A 20,408-nucleotide genomic window follows, 5' to 3' on the forward strand; every position below is an offset into this window, starting at 1 on the left:
GAGAACAGGAAGGAGAGGAGGTTTTAATACATTTAGATGTAATGAAAAGGATTGGAAATAATGTGAAACATGTAGGCTGGGCGATGAGTGAGACGTAGAGCTGCAAAGCAAATTATTAATAACATATATTTGCCTCTCTTTGGCAGCAAGGAGTTCTGGAATAGATTGTATACTGTGCATACACAGCTACAAGCAAAATATAATCCTACTTAATAAACACTTGATGCTTAATCCCACAGTGACGAGTGAGATAATGCACCATTCATTGCATTATGTAGACAGAAGGGCAATCATTCACAATAAGAGGCACTTATAAACCGGAGTGTGGAAAGATTGTAGAGAAGCTCAACTTGTTTATAAAAACTGAAATAACAGGTTTATTGGGAAATGCAATTCAGTTCCTTTATGCACTTCACTGCACTTTATCCAGATGGTTGACAAGTCACTTTTATATCCAGAAGACCATATCACCGAGACCACTTTCCCCCCGTCCTTCAACGAATACATTTTAAAAATCCCAAAGGACTCAACAACCAGGCTTTCTGGGGGGCAGAGCCTTCTCCATCGCTGCCCCCTCTCTCTGGAACTCAGTCCCACAACAGCTCAGCTCTCCTGCTTACAAACTTTTAGCCATCCCTGCTTATACAAGTAGTAGTTTTAGTTGTCTGCGATCTGCCGAGGCCTATTCCCACCTGTCGAGTACGGCTGTACTGAGGTGTTTTTCCCCCGGAGACGTCGTGAAGAGACGGAGCGGCTCCACCTGTTGCTGCATGCGATCTGCGATTTACGGAGGCCTGCTCGTCGCGAAGAGACGGAGCGGCTCCACCTGTTGCTGCCTGCGATCTGCGATCTACGGAGGCCTGCTCCCACCTGTAGAATACGGCTGTACTGAAGAGGTTTTTACCCCGGACTCGTTGCGGAGAGACGGAGTGGATCCACGCTTCGGGCTTGGCCTGCTTCCACCGGGCGTGTGCTGCTGTGCGGAGGAGGATTTTACCACCGCTGGGGCCTGCTTTCCACCTGTCCTGGTTCTGCTGTTGCAGAGGCCTGCTTTCACCCCGGGGATACCACGGAGGGACCGGAGCGCTTCCACGCTGCTGTTTTCGCCTGTCCTTTGCTGCTGTGCTGATTTTGCTCCAGGAACATCGCGGATACTGTGTGCTGGTCTGGGAAAATGGCCCATATCGGGATTCTGCTGTGCCTGTTAACTGTTTTGGACTATGAGAAGATCTCTAGTCATTCTGAGGAGTCTACTGGATTCAGGTCTGTTCTGCCACCCGCAGTGGGCATCCCCTGCAAAGGTTCGGATGTGTTGCTCAAACAATTACCGGTTGCCTTGTCACAGTCAATCTGCTCGACAAAATATGTTTGTCTTTTTTATTTTCCTGCGATGATGGTTCTTCAGGACTGCTTCTTAAGCTCTAATCACACTCTCGCAGACTTTTCCGGTGTTTCTAAATTAGATGATAATGTATTTGTGTCGTTTAGGAGGAAAAGATGCTTGGTTTTTTTGTTGTTATTACTGTCAGGAAATGTACAACCTAACCCTGGTCCGCCCAGTAGTAGTAGTCAGATCGCTACTCCTGCTGATTTTAAAGCTAGGTCTGGGTTGGGTTTCATCCACTTGAATGTGCGCAGTCTGTTAGGTAAACTAGATTTTGTCCATATCTGGGCGAGTTCAACTGACGCTGACGTCATTGTTTTATCAGAAACATGGCTAAACAAATCTATTTTGGCCTTTGACATTGCCTTAAATGGTTTTAATGTGTATCGTACCGACCGGCCTAATAAAGGTGGTGGTGTTGCCATTTATGTTAAGAACAAGTTCAGTGTAACCACATTAGTTTCCAAATCGATCAGTAAGCAATTTGAATTTGTAGCCATAAATATAGAAGTGGCAAAGGGTCAACAAGTCATGGTAGTGAGTTGTTACAGACCCCCCTCAGCTGTCAAAGACTCCTTGTCTTCACTAGCAAATCTTTTATCACAACTAGACTACAAGGAATTAGTGCTACTTGGAGATTTTAACTGGGACTGGTTAACTGCAGTGTCAGAGGATTTTAAAAACCTTTGTATCTCTTTAAATGTTACTCAGATTGTGGCCAGTCCTACTCGCCCTAACATTAAGTCCCCTAATAAATCCTCCCTAATTGATCTAATTTTAACTAATGTTCCCCATAAATATTCATCTGTGGAAGTATTTGCAAATGATCTGAGTGATCACTGTGTTGTAGCCACAATTAGGGACACTAAGGTCCAAAAGGTTAAACCTCGCATTATCATTAAGAGAGACAAAAAACATTTTGTGGAGCAGGGTTTTGTGCATGATCTGTTTGATTTTGATTGGGGTAAAATCGATCTGTGTGCTGATGTGGAAACCGCATGGTCTTATTTTTATCTTGGTTTTATGGAGATCATTGATAGACATGCACCCCTGCGTAAATTTAGAGTAAAGAGACGAGACAATCCTTGGTTTTCTGCTAATCTGTCCAGTCTCCTTCATGAGAGAAACATGGCCTGGGCAAAGGCTAGGAAATCAGGCTCAGAGGTAGAATGGCTGCGTTTTAGGCAAGAAATAGCTTCACATCGCAAATCAAAAGTGCTAAATCAAAGTACTATCTGTCAGTAACCACAAAGAATCTGAATAATCCTGAACATTTTTGGAAAGCCATTAAGTCGTTATCCACCGGCGATATCCGTAATGAGCTACCTCCGTGCATTACCACAGCATCTGGCTCTATATCGGACAGGGCCACTATGCTAAATTGCTTTAATGAGCATTTTGTGTCCTGTGGCTCTCTGTTTCATTCTGTCACTAACTCTGCTTCTGTGAACACTACAGTATGTGACTCTGAAAAACGTGTGTTGGAAAACCCTTTTAGTTTTACCCCTTTTACTGTTGATGTTGTTCGTGAAGCTTTAACCAAGTTAGATCCTAAGAAACCGGCCGGCCCGGACAACGTAGAACCTTTCTATTTAAAGATAGCTGCAGATTTTATTGCTCCACCTCTCATTTCTCTTTTTAACCTCTCCCTCAGCTCAAACACAATTCCAAAATTGTGGAAGTCAGCGTATGTCCTGCCTTTGCTAAAAGGAGGGGAGGCCACCTTATTAAATAACTATAGACCCATCTCCAAATTGTCAGTTCTGGCCAAGGTTCTTGAAAGCCTATCGAGTGAACAGGTAAAGGTGTTTTTATGTACAAATGACATCCTGTCTAAACATCAGTCAGGCTTCAGAAAGCAACATAGCACCATCACTGCCACAATGAAAGTGGTGAATGATGTGGCGAGTATTTTAGATAATAAGCAGAGTTGTGCAGCTCTATTTATTGACCTTTCAAAAGCGTTTGACACCGTCGATCATCACATTTTAAAGCAGAGGCTAGCCAGTATAGGCATGTCCAGCCATGCAGTAGGGTGGTTTGTGAACTACCTCTCTGAAAGGTCCCAATGTGTTCATTTTGATGGGCTGTCTTCTGAGTGGTTGAACATTGCAAATGGTGTTCCCCAAGGTTCTGTTTTAGGTCCACTTTTATTCTCCATCTACATCAACAGTTTAGGTGAAAATGTGGATGAAGCTACTTTACATTTTTATGCGGATGATTAAATTACAGGCTGTTTTTAACATTATTCAGACTCAGCTCTCTGAACTAAAGCTTCTTTTAAATGTTGAGAAAACCAAGGTAATGCTCTTTTCTAAAGCTAAAAAGACACCAGAGCCTGTTTTAGATATTGTAACTACGCAAGGAATAAAACTTGAAGTTGTTGCCAATTACAAATACCTTGGTATCTGGCTTGATGATTGTCTCACTTTTAAACTTCACGTCAATAACCTGCTTAAAAAGCTGAGGATTAGGCTAGGTTTCTTCTACAGGAACAAGTCCTGTTTCTTGCTTGAGGCCAGGAAAAGGCTAGTCACTGTGACCTTTTTACCTGTGAATGCACCTGCCAATTGCCTGGTCAAGTTAGATGCTGCGTATCACAGTGCACTGAGATTTGTGACAAACTGTAAAGCATTAACGCATCACTGTACCCTGTATGCAAGGGCTGGTTTGCTTTCACTAACTGTACGGAGGCTCAGTCACTGGTACATTTTTATATACAAAGCCATGTTAGGAAAACTTCCATCTTATATCTGCTCCCTGATCTCACGGTGAATTGTAAGTGGCTACTGCCTGAGATCGAATGCTGTGGTTTTATTAAATGTGCCAACTGCTAGGACTGTCTTAGGGAAGACAGCTTTTAGATGCGCAGCTCCTCTGTCTTGGAATAGTCTGCAAATTAAATGGAAACTGAACAATCTGGTGCCACTAAATGTTTTTAAAGCTCGGTTGGATGCTACTCAATCGGAAGCTATTGGTACCTGTTTATGTGGATAATTATGTAAATGATGCTGTCCTTTTGTTGTTCTATTTATGTTTTTATGTTTCATGTGGAACTACTTGAGCAGGTCTCCCTTGAAAAAGAGATCAATGATCTCAATGGGATTTATCTGTATAAATAAAGGTTTGAAATGAAAATGAACAGAGACTGCACTGACCTTCAAAACACTGACCAAAAAATCCCCTGTTAAGACTTGCTTTAAATGTGTGATTAACGTTGTGTCCTTGTGTTAAATGTAGTTTTATTAGCCCGATTTTTATTTGACTTTAGTTTTACACTTCTGCGCACCTGTAAAAGCACTTGCAAAAATAAACGTCTTATCATTACCTTAAGTACTGACCGGACAGTTGATGATATAGTTGTTTTTTTTGTATAGATAGCAGTCCTGCACGTTTGTCTTCCCTGTAACAAGTGTCACTGCTCAGGCTTTAAACAGCGCTGTAGGACGTAGGACACAAATGATGGGGTTTTTTTCTCTCACACACACACACACACACAGACAAACACACACTCACAGGCAAATTCATCGTTGCCAAGCTCTCTAAATTATGCAGAGGCATATGCTTTCCTCTGACACAAATCTCCAGCATCTAACCACAAAGAGCCTTCTCCTTATCTTTGGAGCACACAGGGCCTGGCATGCTGAGGGGATTAGGGGGGGAGGAATGTGGAGGAGAGGGACGTACGGCCAGAATAACACACACATACCAGAACACAAACATCTTTACACACATATACTTTTGTCCTTGTCAGGGCTTAACAAGTTGCCCACATAGGGTTAATGCTAAAAGGCAGCCCTGGCATCGTGGATGCTAAAGAAAGTCACCCCCGTCTCGGCTGGTGTTGTCCTCGCGGCTCATGAAATTCTTCCGGCCGAGGAGCTGAGTCAGATAAGGAGAACCGAGACGGAGCACATTACCGCTCAGGGGACAGCAGCTGGAAATACTTTTACTTATTCTGGGCACAACACATAATCCTCAGACAGAGAAAGCTGATGCACATGTGTGATTCAAAAAACAACGGAGCAACAGAGAAACTCCTGAAACCTTAACTTAGTTTATTTTTAATTCCTAAAATGAGTTTATTGTCCTTTACATTCTGCATTTTAAATAGGTCGTAATATGCTTTGTGGGGCTGTCCTTTCCTGTAGTGTTATATAAGTGTGTGTGCATGTAAATGGTCTGCAAAGGGTAAAATCCCTGTGTTCCAGAGGAAGCTTCTCTCCCCCCCTGCCTGAAACGCTTCCATTGATCTCCTTTGTTTACTTCCCGAACATAGTGACATCGATGTGTAACACTCGCCCTTCTATTTGCTAGCACTCCAACACATTGTACGTGAGGCTAAGGGGCGGGACATAAGCGGTTGACCGACACAACAGAGCCGGCCAGCTAACCAATCAGAGCAGACTGGGCTCTGGTTTCAGACAGAGGGTGAAAAGAGGTGCTGCAGCACAGGCAGTATGAGAGAAATAAAGAGCTTTTAGCATGGAGACATGTCCCAGTAGAGACACTAGATACAAATATGAACCTGAAAATGAACATCATAGGCCCCCTTTAAATAGTTTTGTCTCAGAAGCTCAGGTGCATTGAAATCTTTTCACTGTTAAATCAAACCGAATACAGAGCTGCCATTGCATGATGCTTCACTGACAAAAAAGTTAGGAAAAAGAAACACTCTTCACACTGACGGATGGATTCATTTCAGATTGTGGAAAGGTAGCGTACTGTACCATATGAGTGACGAGGATGGATTGCATCTTGGCAGCGCCGAGGTAACCAAGGATGTAAGAAGCAAACAGAGAAGCCACCTAAAAACATATAAAATAATAATTTAGACACAAAGACAAGGGAAAATAGGGTCCAAGTTGAAAACAATACCAACGTTTTCCTTCTAAATGTATTCTGTTTTCATCTCCATCCCTTTTCTCAGTCTTTTTTGCCACTTTGTTTCTTTCCAATCCTGGCCAGCTCCTGCAATCTCTGCATTGTCCTCGCCAGAGTCCTCTGTTCTCTCCAAGTCTCTATTTTCTCCCTAATCTCTCTGCCCCTTCTTCTTTCTTCCCACACTCCCTCTCAATGTCTCTCTCGCTCTGTGTTTACCTGAGTGAGCAGCACAAACTGGGCAAACTGCCAAGGCAGCATAAAGCACAGATTGGATATGCCCAGGGCGACCAGGGCTGTCCTGCTCGGGCTCCGTGTCCTGAGGAGAGAGGAAGAAAACTGTGTGGGTGTAGAGGAGATAAATGAAGATGCATTAAGACGGCTTAGAAAACACACATATACACAAGCACACACATTCAATTTCACTCTGAGTGCACTACAAAGCTGTGGTTATGTTCCGAGTCGGCCTCAGAAATATGACACGGTGTTCATTCTCCTTTTAGTCACAGTTTACTCGCTGCACTGATATAACACAAGGTGGTGTCTGCCAGTTGATGTGCAATGAGAAGATAACTAGTCTGTGTGACAAGTACAGTCGCTCACAACGCTGCTGCTTCAGTGCTTCACCGTTGAGCAGAAAACGGAACAAGCCTTGCTTCACCCCACTAATTACAACACAATTTGTAGCCTGTCTATCTTTGGTGTGGCTAGGGAACAGCAGTTTCATCAGGTTTTTCTACTGTTGTTTCACATAGTTAACAGAGTGTTGAAATGAAAACAAAAACAAATGCTTTCCCAGGTTATCGATGTTTGAAAACGACATGGAAAATGCATCGTACAAACAACTCACTGAAGCAGGAGATACAGGCACTTACAGGGTTTTTTGAACCGCTGATTTGGACATTTAACAAGAACCAGCGAGTCGCTAGCAAATACCATCACGCACCGCGCAGTTGACTGAAGAAGGGGGAGAATGACTGGAGGACATGAGACTGGCAGAAGATCGGGATGTGTGGAGACAGACGTGATGTCATCACAGTGCTCCAATAGCCCCGGGCTACAGGAGTGACCTGACAGGACCCGATGTTCTCCAGACAAAGATTTCACACAAGCTGTACACATGGCACAGCTTGGCTCTACTTGACTCCCTCTTCTTCTGGTATTCAGAAACATTTGTGAATGGATGAGGTTCTAAGAAAGATGAGTTGATGCAAGAAGGTACAAAACTGCAGACCACTGACTTAAAAGAATGTGTCCGGATGCAAACTGTAGTTTAATGAGGCGGCGCGACGGCAATCAGCTAAGAATATTGCCTACATTGAATGGGTAATATTCACAGTGAAAAAAATAGATAGAAAAGAGCACCTGTTGGCAAAGTGAGTCTAGTCAAGTAGTTTAAATTGCAATAGAAATGGTTTATTCCATGCAGGGAGTGAATACCATAATATTCCTCTATACTATATACAACCGTGTTCTATCAAAGGTTAGAGAGCTGCATGTTTCATGTGCTGATCACCTGTGTAATGACACTACTGGCAATGTGTACCTTGTGAGAGCCACTTAGTTACACACAGAGGTAAAACTCAACTCAAGGTGGGATTTTTGTATGAAAATGTCAGAAAGAATATGGCTTTACTCTGATGTTCTTATGTTATAATATGGAGAGTTTGCTAACTATTGCTAAATATTGAGATTTTAAGAGAGAAAGGGTGGAGAGTTTACCGTAGGATGTAGGTGAGAAGGAGCATCTGCAGGACTAAGAAAGGGTAGGCGAAGCTCTCCCTCAGGGGCGGAGTCCACATCACACGAGTGCTCTGACACACACAAGACATGCACAATAAAACGCAAATCAAAACATCACAGAGGATAGAATTACTCACAAGCACTGTCTTCCTCTGCAGCTTAGACATATCAACAGTTATGTAAACCTGTATTTGTCATGTAAAACAATGCTTGTATCCACAACAGCATCTGGGTGTTGTGCTCTCTGGTGTCTGAGTGGAATGTTTATTTACCACACTTCTCTAATGAAACTACCCAACATCACATTTTCCCGGTTTTGATTTATATACCAATAACTTAACCCCATACACTTTAATGGTTGGAACCAGGACCTTCAGTATTTAGATCAAGTGGCTTGTGAATAATTAGTGCCACATTTATAAGTCCACATGCTATTTTAATGTGCCAGATGTATTTTAAACCAACATTTGCATATCTCCTGCTGCAATGTATACAAGCGGTCTAACTGTACCGAGCAGCGTTGGCACACAACGTTTTATATAATCTCATTTTTTAAGTTGTCGGGACTTCCCCATGGTTCTGTTCCCTGCCAGCCACACAGTCTGAATAGGTTATAAAGAGGGAACCTGTGGCTATAGTTTGATAGAATCACCATTTAATACACATGTATACGAACTTTACACTACAAACTCACATTGTCACCTCAGAACATACAGCTTCATTACCAATGCTGCTGAAATGCCCACCAGACTCAAAAAGAGAAGACTGGCAATAGGAGAACATTGTACAAGAGTAGGGTTGGAATTAACTATTATTTTCTTTATCGTCTAATTCATTTTTTTAGTCCATAGAATCGTTTAAATATCACATAAAACATAAATTAGAATATAATATGGAGGGATGAAACCCTCTTTAATGGTCACACATGCAGAGCACACAGTGAAATGTGTTCTCTGCTTTTAACCCATCCTAGCACCAGGAGTCCAGTACTAGGAGCAGTGGGCAGCTATTGTACAGCGCCCGGGGAGCAATGGGAGTGAGGGGGGTCCGGTGCCTTGCTCAAGGGCACCACGGCAGGGCAGGAGGTAAACTGGGACCGCTCCACAGTCTACACTCCATATTTTAGGTCTGGGCGGGGACTTGAACCGGCGACCCTACAGCTCCCAGTCCAAGCCCCTACTGACTGAGCCACTGCCGGACATTAAGGGATGTTTTATGTGGAAAAGGATAAAGGAAAAGCAGCATTTTCTGCTATATTTGCATACAAAAAATATTATTATATAATATAATTCAAAGATGAATCCATTCTCATTAACTTATCTATAGATTGACTTATTGTTAGAGCTCTATTCCAAAGAACTGAGAGACACAACGGTGAATGTGTGTGAATGAAATGTTGACATACAGAGCTTTAAAAATAGAGACCTTGTGCTCTGGGGGGAAACTGTGGAGGAGGAGGGACTCAGCTTTGAGTCTCTAAGCTCCTTTGAGGGCTGAAATTAATTCCTTGGTTTTTCTGAGTGCCTTTACACATTTCACATCCTTACACCCACAGACTTATTGTACTGAATTACAGGACGAGGCAATGAGCGTTTAGCTCTCCGGGCTTACCTCGCCGTGATTGAAGAAAAAACACATCGTGGTCACAACGCCGCCCAGTCGACTGCCACTAGACGAGAAATAATGGGAAGAGGGGGAGAGAGCAAACCAAAGCTCAACCTCCATCTCATGTCTTACATCCGTATTTGACAGGAACCAGAGCACAAAACAGTTTTCTGTCATTAAGTTCATCCTCTCCTGTCTGGTGCCCATCTGAGCGTGACGGGAACGAGCCCTTGTGCAGTGGAGTTACCTGAGGTAGGCGCCGTAAATGAAGAACAGGCTCATCATGGCGCCGTTCAGCAGGAACACGAAGGTCACGTAGAAATATGCCGGGTCGCCCATCCCTAACACACACACGCAGAGAGAGAGAGAGAAGATGTTTCCAGAGGTCCTATTGTGCCTTTTGTGGATTTTCCTTTCCTGTAGTGTGTTATACAGTATAGGTATTGGTGCACGTTAATGGTCTGAAGACTTGAATAGAGTTTCTATCTGAAAAACCCTTTTGCTTTGATACAGTTAAATGTCTGGAAGTTTCATGAACAAGACTTTTTCTAACTCTAATTTAGGTCAATGCACACAAATAGCTCCTAAAACAGGTAGTGTGTCTGCAGAGCTCTTTCCAGGGGGATGTATTCATTGTGCACTGCTCTCAATTTGAGGACAACACACACACCAGAATCTCCTGCTGCAGGCTTTCTGTGGCCTGCTTTTTGTTTTCAGCCACGTTTTACAATATGGGAGCTCCTATATTGAAAACACCAAATCATACCACGAATACTATATGTAGAGTAAATGATGAGATGTTAAATGTGTTTATCCGTGACAGCATCATATATCATAGTAAAATACAAAGCATATAATCTGAACTGTCACAATCACTTGACATATCCTCAGTGTGTTCATATACAAAACACAGCATCATTTCCTCCAAAGTCCAGGCAGAGAATATGCAGTGTGTTTGGCCCTGAAGGCAAACACATTAGCAGTCAACATCGGGAGTTAGCAATAACAAGGACTGTAGTAAACAGAAGATTACAAATGTTGATTTACGCAACAAAAAGGGGAAGAACTAAATGCTGTGGAGGCTTTAACCACATACTATATTAAACACAGAATATGTATTTTTTCTAAAATGGTGGGTTAATGTAGGCACACAAAAACAAGGGTCTGGTCATTTTTTAGACCTTTCTATGTGATATTGTCAAGTACTACACCTATAATGAAGAGCGTTCATGTTCAAAGCCCCAACAGACTGGAATACTTGACCTGCTGCTATTAGATCTCTTGCATCATTGGGTTTATTTAAACATGCATTATCTTCTCACTTTCAACTGGTCTGCACTTGTTATTAATGAAACTGTTATTAATTAAACTGATATTAATGAAACTGATTTGCTCGACTGTCTCAAATTGTAATGATTGTGTGCATTGCTTAAATGTTACTTAACAGACTGTATGTGTCTTGTCTTGTGTGTCATGTTTTGCATTTTGTCTTTTTGTTTATGTATGTCTGTAAGTTGTTGTTATTGTCGGGACCCCTTTGAAAACGAGATGGTGCATCTCAAGGGGTTTATCCCAATGATTAAACATTTATATATAAAAAAATTCTATATATAATGTATGGTTTTGATCACATTTGGGACCTTGTTTGGTTTAATCCCTTCCCCTCTCTCTTACCCCTCGAACATGAATAAATAAATGTAATAAAAACAAAGGACTAGCAGGAGAGAATGTGCCTAGATTGCACTGGATTGAAAATAAATCAAGACTTCTGCTTGCAAGGGGAAGTCTATAAACATCCCACATTTAAGATTTAAATTAGGGCTGAACGATTAATCGATTTTAAATCGAAATCGCGATTTTAAATGATGCGATTATCAAATCGCAAAGCCTGCAATTTCTTTTTACTTTTTTTTGTTATTTTTTTTGTTCTTCTTGTGAGTCAGTCATCCACACCAACCAGAAGTGCTGTGCTCCACATGTACCAGCCATTGTTAACCAATCAGAAGTGGCCCATGATAGAAGGTGATAGACAGATTGATCCAATCACCTGCCAAGTGCTTTTGAAAGTGCCTGCCCTTTCCAAATGGCTTCCAATGGAGCTTTCCTAGATGGTTTCTGAGTCAGGTTAGTACTGCTCCATCACGTGTTTCTATTACAGGGTGAACCTTAAACTGAAGCTCGACTTTAAAGCAACCCAACGAAAGTTTCATGTAAGTTTAGTTCTTTCACTCGTAGCTCTGGCTGCGGGGGTCCTAGAGACGGGAGCACGTTGGTACGACCTTCCTAGCCGGAGATATGGCCTCATTTTACAATAAACTTCCGTTGGGTCGCTTAAAAACAAATATCGCAAATCGAATCGCAATATCTGTCAGAAAAATCGCAATTAGATTATTTCCCCAAATCGTGCAGCCCTAATTTAAATGACACAAAAGTGGAACTGAAATTATTAGGACCGTATGTGGCATACTTGAGATGTGTAGAACTAACCATACACTTCCCGTTGACCAGCGAGTGTGTCGACCTAATTAGAACAGAAGGTGTTGAACATGTGACACTGAGTAAAAATGTGGTAAATGTTTTTGGTACAGAATGTTTTACTCAGAGATAAAGTGGCTAATGCACTCACTAAATATGCAGGTTCGCAGAACAGTGACAAGGATGTAATGACTAACAGGGTAACAGAATGTGTCTAACATTAGTGCTCTGACAGTAAATGGAGCTCGTTCTAACGGCAAATATCATTCTGGTGCTCACAGTTACAGGATATGTTCCCTCTCTTCTGACTGGTAGCTCTTATGCAAGGCAGCTTGCGTCAGGTTTGTGTAAACATGGTGAAAAGAGCCTGTGTGTTTGTCCCTGGGTGGAGTTCTCTAATGGGACTGACAGAAACACACAGATTACAGCTCTTAAGAAGGAAAGCTGGAAACAGCGGGTTTACTTTCAGCAGATTTGTTCCTGTGAACAAATATCAGGAAACTATTTGTATGTAATAGGTTCAAATCATTATATTTCCCATAGGGCTACTGTAATGATGATAATAGTGTGCCCTTGCTGTCTGTGCTGAAATGTAGATCCTTAACGTCGTACCTTCTCTTGAAGAGGATTTTGTGAGCCATGCTTTGTTTCTCTCACCTTCAAATCAATGTTTTGCAGTCGGTCAACAGAAACATATATACATGTAAGATGTTGATGTACATGGTGCAGTGACAATAAAGGAGTTCTTAATCAGCGACGATGGTGAGAGTGGAGAGATGATTTTCAGACATTTTTGAATACCCTTATTCTTAGATGGGCTTTTGACCTGCTTGTGTTGCCTCTGGTTGTCTGGAAACTCACAGTGGCGACTAGACTCTAAGTCCTGGCACAAGGCCAATAAATAAGCCAGCATACAAAACACACAAGACCACAATTTCTTGTTTTTACACTTCTGATTGTGTACGTGTTACACAAACAAGATTTAAGAGTTTAATTAGTGAGGTTTTAGCTACAGGAGCTCAGGCGTGGTTCCCGTTGTTCCCCCTGTTGAGCAACTCTGTAGAAAAAACGGTTTAATTTTCAATGGAAAGTATAAATCATGAATGCGTAGCATTGAACTCATTCTGTAACATTTCTTTCATCTGCCAACTCCCCCTTGAGGCTGTTTGACTGCACCCACGAGTTCAGAAAAATCATCAAAGTCTGAAATAAAATGAGTCATCCAGTCAATTCAGCGTGAGACAGTGTGTTGAGAACAGAGTCTGTTAAATGCTGGTAGAGCTATCTGCCTGTGTGATGTAGTCATCATTCAACCTGCTGTCTGCAAGTGTGTGTGTGTGTGTGTGTGTGTGTGTGTGTGTGTGTGTGTGTGTGTGTGTGGTGTGTGTGTGTGTGTGTGTGTGTGTGTGTGTGTGTGTGTGTGTGTGTGTGTGTGTGTGTGTGTGTGTGTGTGTGTGTGTGTGTGTGTGTGTGTGTGTGTGTGTGTGTGTGTGTGTAAATGAGGGTATGTACCTTCACAGCTGTCCACGGGAGTGAGCCCCTCCCCTCTGTTGATGGACCAGCACATCTTTGTGGGAATCCCAAAGTATCCCATGACACCCGTGTACATCCGGAACCAGCTGGCCAGGACCACCTGTGGAGCAGAGGAGGATGAGAGGCTGTTTTCAAGCCTGTTTAAACAACTTGTTAGAAAAGCCTTTGTCCTCTCATCTCAGGAGGGAACGGACACACAGTGTTAAGATTGTTTCCCTGAGCAGAAACTATTTTAAATGAGTAAATAATGCAGCCTAAAATACAATTGAACTAATCATAGAGAATGCAGGGTATAAAAAGAGCTGTTAAGGGTGTAAAACAAGACCTAATTTAAATTCTGATGGCAGTGTGTAAATATAGGCTACAGGATGATGTTGTCACAAATCACCTTTAAAAAAAAAGAAAAGGAAAGGCTGAAGCAAAATGTCAGCATTGCCCCTGATGAAAACTACTGCCGTTAGGACTACACTGATTATTTCAATGTTATGCAAATCACAATGTGGATTAATGCACAGACACAGCAATATTTGGCAAAATATGTGACATTATCTTAAGGAAGTATTGTTGTGCTGCAGAAAAGTCAGTATTCCAGAGACTTAATAAAAGTCCTTTTCAGATAAAAAACTAAATCGCACCATGATCATTTAAAAATATTGTTTTCAAATGTACGTTTTAATTTTTTTTAATTCCCCATGTTAATCATACAGCAATTGCAATATCAGTTAGAAATAGCTATTTTTTTCAAATTGTGCAGCCCGATGCGCCAATATCACCAGTAATAATATGTAATAAGCCAGTTTAAAGTCTGATAAATAAACATTTCTGAACACTATGATGAGTAATCCCATCATACACTACAGCATGCCAGAATGAGCATTACCTCTGGATACAGATTGAATCTCTGCAGCGTGTTAATAACCAGAGGGTGCTCTGTCAGCCGATCATTCATCACCATGTGGAGGCCATCCAGGAAAGAGGGAGCTTCTATAATGGTCTTATAGTAGGAATAATACAGACCCTGGAACCAAATGAAGACACATGATTAGACACAAACAGAGCGACTGAGAAAGACATTTGAAATAGAAAAGTCAAGGCAGAGTGATGGAGAAGAGGAACAAAGAAAGAAAAAGAGATGTTTGAAGAGTGAGAGTGATACAGAGAGAAGGAGACAGCAGACAAACGCTAAAAATAACTTCACAACATTCAAGTCAGATGGAAGGAACCGGAGCGAGCTCTACAGGCGCAGCAGATGGAAACGGTTCACAGCCCATTTAGTAGCACACAGCAGGGGTGAGTGGAGAGAAATGTCCTGTTTGCATATGATAAACTCTTCACCTTCACTGTCATCGCTCAGAAAGGGGTACGAACGCTGCATGTTGAATATCAGCCACTTTTGCAGTTATAGTGATGAACATATGCTGCCTTAAACCACACATATTTACTAACTTAACCCTTGAGTGGCACGATTTTGCAAATGAATTAACATTTTGCATATTGTTAGAATGTCAGTTTGGATGGTGAAGTTCAATGTTGTTTATAAACCTGTGGGAGCAAATGCTGCTTTTCTCTGAATGTGCAGATGGTTTGGAGTCAGTTTGTTCCGTTACACTTCTGTCTTGAATATTCATTTTGTTTTGCCACCTCACTTTAACTGAAACCTGTTAAACTAACACATTCAAGACTGCTTTCACCTTTCTGATTGCTGCGCCAACTCTGGCAGATTAGCAGGGCATAGTCCATCTTTGCTCAACAAAATGTGGTTGTCAAATAGAAACACTGTGCATGGAAACGCCAATACCCTTTAGTCTATTGCTGTGTTATCACCTTGTTTTGTACAACAACAAAATGCAGCATTGCTCAATCTGAGTTTTTATTTATAACCCACATAAGAAAGACATCCCATCTTATTTACAAGAGCAATTTGGTTGAAGAAGGCTTTTATTGCAGTACCGTTATTTTGGATGATGCTGAAAATCTAATTTATTTTACCATTACTTTCTGCCTAGTTCTTTATTTATTAAATCACCTAATCCTTTGGGAAATGACGTTGTTAAAGATAGTGAAAGACACCTGTAAGAGCTGTCCCTGAAATACTTATTTTGTCCTACAGTAAAATAAAAAATACATCTGTAATCACATTGTGAGAAAAGGTAAATAAGTGATTTAGAATTGTAGCAAATTCATTTTATTTCAGTTGTCTAATAGATTATTGGGTTCAGTTCTAATGTTGAAAACACTGTTGTCTATTGTTCCTTTTAGTAAATAAATGCACCTCCTGTCATGGCTCATCATAGGCATCATATCATATGTTAATGATAAGAATGATATACAGATGCAAAGGAGGTAGACACCTGGACATCTAACGGACTCATGATATCACAGTTGCTGCCAAATAGAAAGCAGAATATTATCTTATCGTTCCAAAAGTATATTAATAAAGTAGGTCTACCTGTTTTTTCTGTTATAGGAGTGATACGAGTTCTATGCAAGTGTCAAATTAGCAGCAAATCTCAGCGAATAAAGAAATGATTAGTTGATTTATTGATTGGTGGTCTAGCCACAAAGACATTGGTCTGCAACTATTCTTACGATCAATGAATAGCACAAGTCATTTGTCAAGGATGAATGCTAAACACTTCCTGGTTCCAGCTTCTCAGATATCAGAATGTACTGCTTTTCTGTTTTAAATGATTGCAAAATGAATCGCTTCGGGTTAAGGGCTGTTGGTCGGACAAACAAGACATTTAAAGATGTCCAATGGCATTGAATTAACTTGTTGTTTAAGTTGTTTTGCAATCAATCAGCTGATAAGTCTCAAAATAGTTTTACCAAATGAGAATACAAGTAATTGTTAGTTGCAGTCCTGCTGTGACACGATTTGCATACAACCCCATACATTGTGTACCAGCAATTACACTTGTACCTGTACTGTCTCGCAACAGAACATGGTGGCAACTGCTTCAAAACAATGTTATTAGTGCGTCCATAACAATAAAACCACAACAACAGTAATCAATGTACCATTTCTGTCCGGAAAGCCATTTCTTTCTCCAGGTTTGACAAGTGTGAAAAGTGTCTGTCATTCTCAAACAGCTGTGAGAGATGATGCCTGATGAAAGCAGGAGAAATAAGTGAGCCAAGAGCTGAATCCACAAGTAAACACAGCAGTAATGTGTGAGCAATAACATGAGAATAGTGAAACTTACCAGTGGAGATACCCAGTCAGAGCAGCTGTGGACAGAGAGAATCAACTTGAAATACTGCTTAACAAAAATGTGTACTTTACTTGAGTATCTCCATTTGTTGCTACTTTGTACTTATACCCCACTACAATTCAGAGGTAAATAGTATACCTTATCTCCACCAGATGTATTTGATATGTTGAATTACTTTGCAAATATTGATTAATAATGTGAAATATAATCAACACTTAAAAAGGACTATAGTTACACTTTGAGTCACTTTCAAAAGCTACCCTGCAGTATACAAAGTGCATACAACTAGGTACACCTTTACCAGTGTTGATACTACTTTAATCCATCAATAATTATAATAAAAACATATATTATTCTGGATGGGCCAATCTGCATAATGAGTACATTCACTTTTGGCACTTTAGGTATATTTTGATGCTAATACTTTTGTGCTTTTACTTGAGTAACATTGGATTCAGGACTTTAACTTGTAACAAACAGAGTATTCCTACACTCTGGTACTTCCACTTTTACCTAATTACTATATCTAAGTACTTCTTGCATCTCTGAGGGTGGGTGAGTTGGATAATACCATGTGTGGCTGCTGCGGTGAATTCATAAAATAACCCATACAAAACATTAGCTTTAACTTTTGCATGAAAACCTGTTAACACGGATGCAAGTACCAGGCAGATAGTAACACTTTTATATTAATTAATAATAGCAACAATAGGTGGCTAATGCTCCTGAGCTAGCTTCTATGTGCTAACATTAGCCAACTAATCAGCAGCGGAGATAACTTCATTTACCCGCTAATGCTACTGTTATACACATAACGTTAGCAGCCGTTAGCTTGGGGGTCCACGGAGAAGCTAGCAGGCTAACTCACCGAGCAGAAGAGTGACACCCAGCTTCCCGACTGCAGAAGGAGTTAGCCCCAGCTTGTGTCTGATGAGCCCGTTAGGATGGGAGCCGTTGAAAGCTTTGCCTGCTCGCCTGCCGTTACTTTTGGCAGGAGGCGAAACAAGCGGGCTCCGGTCAGCCTGGGTCGTTGGACTCTTTCCGGTCTGTTTTCTGTTTTTAGCCACCATAGTTTCGCTAGGGAAGAGCCACGAAGGCGAGAATCTGAGGAGAATAAGAAAAAAAACCGAGGGGTGTGAGCTAAGCAACCCCACAATGATATCTGGTCCGCGGATCTGCCCCTTCACTACCTGCTGCCTGATGCTTTCACTGGTTCCTCCTTCACATCTGATGAAGCTCCGCCCCCTGCCGGCCGTGTGTCGCAACTACAAGGAGCTTCTGCTTGTAACCATGACAACAACAAGCAGCGGGTACCATACTGTTAACCAGATTATTCAAAACAAACACACACACGCACACACACACATACACACACAGCCCTGAGAAAGCTTCGGTGTAATTTATATTATTTTGTATTATTATTATAGCCTACATTTGTTTATTCAGCCATTGAGAATATCCAAGCATTCAAAGTGAAATTCAAATGAATAAATATCGAGTTGAATTAATGTTGTATGTATGTTATCCTCTGAACGGAACTAATTTCCGGTAAAAACTGGTTGAGGTGGTATAAAGATTTTCCCTGGGTGGAATACAGCGCAAGTAGGAACGCGCTTTTCTGTAAAATGTGCAGACATTTCCCCAGCCCAGGAGCTGAAGGTGCATTTACGAGGGATGGATATGTAGACTGGAAGCACCTGCGTAACTCGTTGGAGAGACATAAAAAAGCGAGGACCACTGCAAGTCCATGAAAAGGTTTGAATGCTACACAACCTATTGTTGAATGGGTCCAGATAAAAGACGAGACATTACATAGATAAAATACAAGGCATTACATATAATAAATGACATACACAGCATAAAAAAAATTCAGTTTAACAATAATTTAAATCAGTGTCCTACATTACATTACATTACATTGCATTTAGCTGACGCTTTTATCCAAAGCGACTTACAATAAGTACATTCGACCAGGAGGACACAACCTTGAAGAAAACAGAATCATATAAGTACATCAGGTTTCATAGAGCCAAACATTTCAAGTGCTACTCAACTGGCTTTAGGTAAGCCAGTCCTTTATTAGTATAAATGTGCTTCGTTAATAGTTCTAACGCTCGAAGTGGAGTCGAAAGAGATGAGTTTTCAGTTTGCGCCGGAAGATGTGCAAGGTATCTGCCGTCCTGATGTCAATGGGGAGCTCATTCCACCATCTTGGAGCCAGGACAGCAAACCCACGTGTTTTCGCCGATGGGAACTTGGGTCCCCCTCGCAGCGAGGGCGCAACGAGTCGTTTGGCTGATGCAGAGCGTAGTGCACGCGCTGGGGTGTACGGTTTAACCATGTCCTGGATGTAGGAAGGGCCAGATCCATTCGCAGCATGGTAAGCAAGTACCAGTGTCTTGAAGTGGATTCTAGCAGTTACCGGAAGCCAGTGAAGGGAGCGGAGGAGCGGAGTGGTGTGGGAGAATTTAGGAAGGTTGAAAACCAGACGAGCCGCTGCATTCTGGATGAGCTGCAGAGGTCGGATGGCACATGCAGGTAGACCAGCCAGGAGGAAGTTGCAGTAGTCTAGGCGTGAGATGACGAGAGCCTGGACCAGAACCTGAGTCGCTTTCTGAGTCAGCTGGGGACGTATCTTCCTGATGTTGTAAAGCGTGTATCTGCAGCAACGGGTTGTAGCAGCGATGTTTGCAGTGAAGGACAGGTTGTTATCTAGGGTCACACCCAGATTCCTTGCAGTCTGAGTCGGGGAAACAACTGAGGTGCCGATGTTGATTGTCAGGTCAAGAGTTGGACAATCTTTTCCCGGGAGGAAGAGCAGCTCAGTCTTGTCAAGGTTGAGCTTGAGGTGGTGAGCAGACATCCACTGAGAGATGTCAGCTAGACAAGCAGAGATGCGTGCGACGACCTGGGTCTCTGAGCGGGGAAAGGACAGAATTAATTGGGTGTCGTCAGCGTAGCAGTGGTAAGAAAAACCATGCGGGCTAATGACTGATCCGAGCGAGTTTGTGTACAGGGAGAAGAGGAGGGGACCAAGAACAGAGCCCTGAGGGACCCCCGTAGTTAATTGACAAGGGTCGGACTCAGACCCTCTCCAAGTCACCCTGTAGGTACGGTCTTTCAGGTATGAGGTGAGGAGGGAAAGTGCAGAGCCTGAAACTCCAAGTTTTTGGAGAGTGCGAAGGAGGATCTGATGATTCACCGTGTCGAATGCAGCAGACAGGTCCAACAGGATGATGACAGAGGAGAGGGATGCAGTTTTGGCAGTGTGCAGTTCCTCCGTGACAGCAATGAGAGCAGTTTCTGTGGAGTGACCTGCCTTGAAACCAGACTGGTGCGGATCCAGAAGGTTGTTCTGATGGAGATAACAGGAGAGTTGTTTAAAGACAGCGCGTTCAAGTGATTTAGACAGGAACGGGAGGAGAGAGACAGGCCTGTAGTTTATAACATCAGACGGGTTGAGAGTGGGTTTCTTTAGGAGAGGGTTTACTCTTGCCTCCTTGAGACTGTTTGGAAAGTGACCAGAAGTTAGAGAAGTGTTGATGAAATGGGTGAGAAACGGTAGAATATCA

General features: G+C 42.0%; 1 protein-coding gene across 2 annotated transcripts in view; it reads right to left on the bottom strand.

Annotated features, from left to right (window-relative positions):
• Positions 1 to 20,408, bottom strand: part of dpy19l1l (dpy-19-like 1, like (H. sapiens)) — a 56,378-nt gene that overhangs the window by 35,459 nt on the left and 511 nt on the right. Inside the window, exons 1-11 of one of the 2 annotated variants that reach the window (XM_034237213.1) lie at positions 18,027 to 18,199; positions 17,705 to 17,940; positions 16,828 to 16,852; positions 16,643 to 16,730; positions 14,502 to 14,639; positions 13,601 to 13,721; positions 9,861 to 9,954; positions 9,620 to 9,677; positions 7,988 to 8,079; positions 6,485 to 6,584; positions 6,115 to 6,192 (exon numbers count right to left, since the gene is read on the bottom strand). In XM_034237213.1, the coding sequence (XP_034093104.1) occupies positions 6,115 to 6,192; positions 6,485 to 6,584; positions 7,988 to 8,079; positions 9,620 to 9,677; positions 9,861 to 9,954; positions 13,601 to 13,721; positions 14,502 to 14,639; positions 16,643 to 16,730; positions 16,828 to 16,852; positions 17,705 to 17,906 (996 nt within the window). In that variant the 5' untranslated portion in view covers positions 17,907 to 17,940; positions 18,027 to 18,199. Of the gene's footprint in view, positions 1 to 6,114; positions 6,193 to 6,484; positions 6,585 to 7,987; positions 8,080 to 9,619; positions 9,678 to 9,860; positions 9,955 to 13,600; positions 13,722 to 14,501; positions 14,640 to 16,642; positions 16,731 to 16,827; positions 16,853 to 17,704; positions 17,941 to 18,026; positions 18,200 to 20,408 lie in introns of those variants that run through there. The other variant, XM_034237214.1, reaches the window with a different exon arrangement.

Source organism: Gymnodraco acuticeps, unplaced genomic scaffold (assembly GCF_902827175.1).
Source record: "Gymnodraco acuticeps unplaced genomic scaffold, fGymAcu1.1, whole genome shotgun sequence".
NCBI lineage: Eukaryota > Metazoa > Chordata > Actinopteri > Perciformes > Bathydraconidae > Gymnodraco > Gymnodraco acuticeps.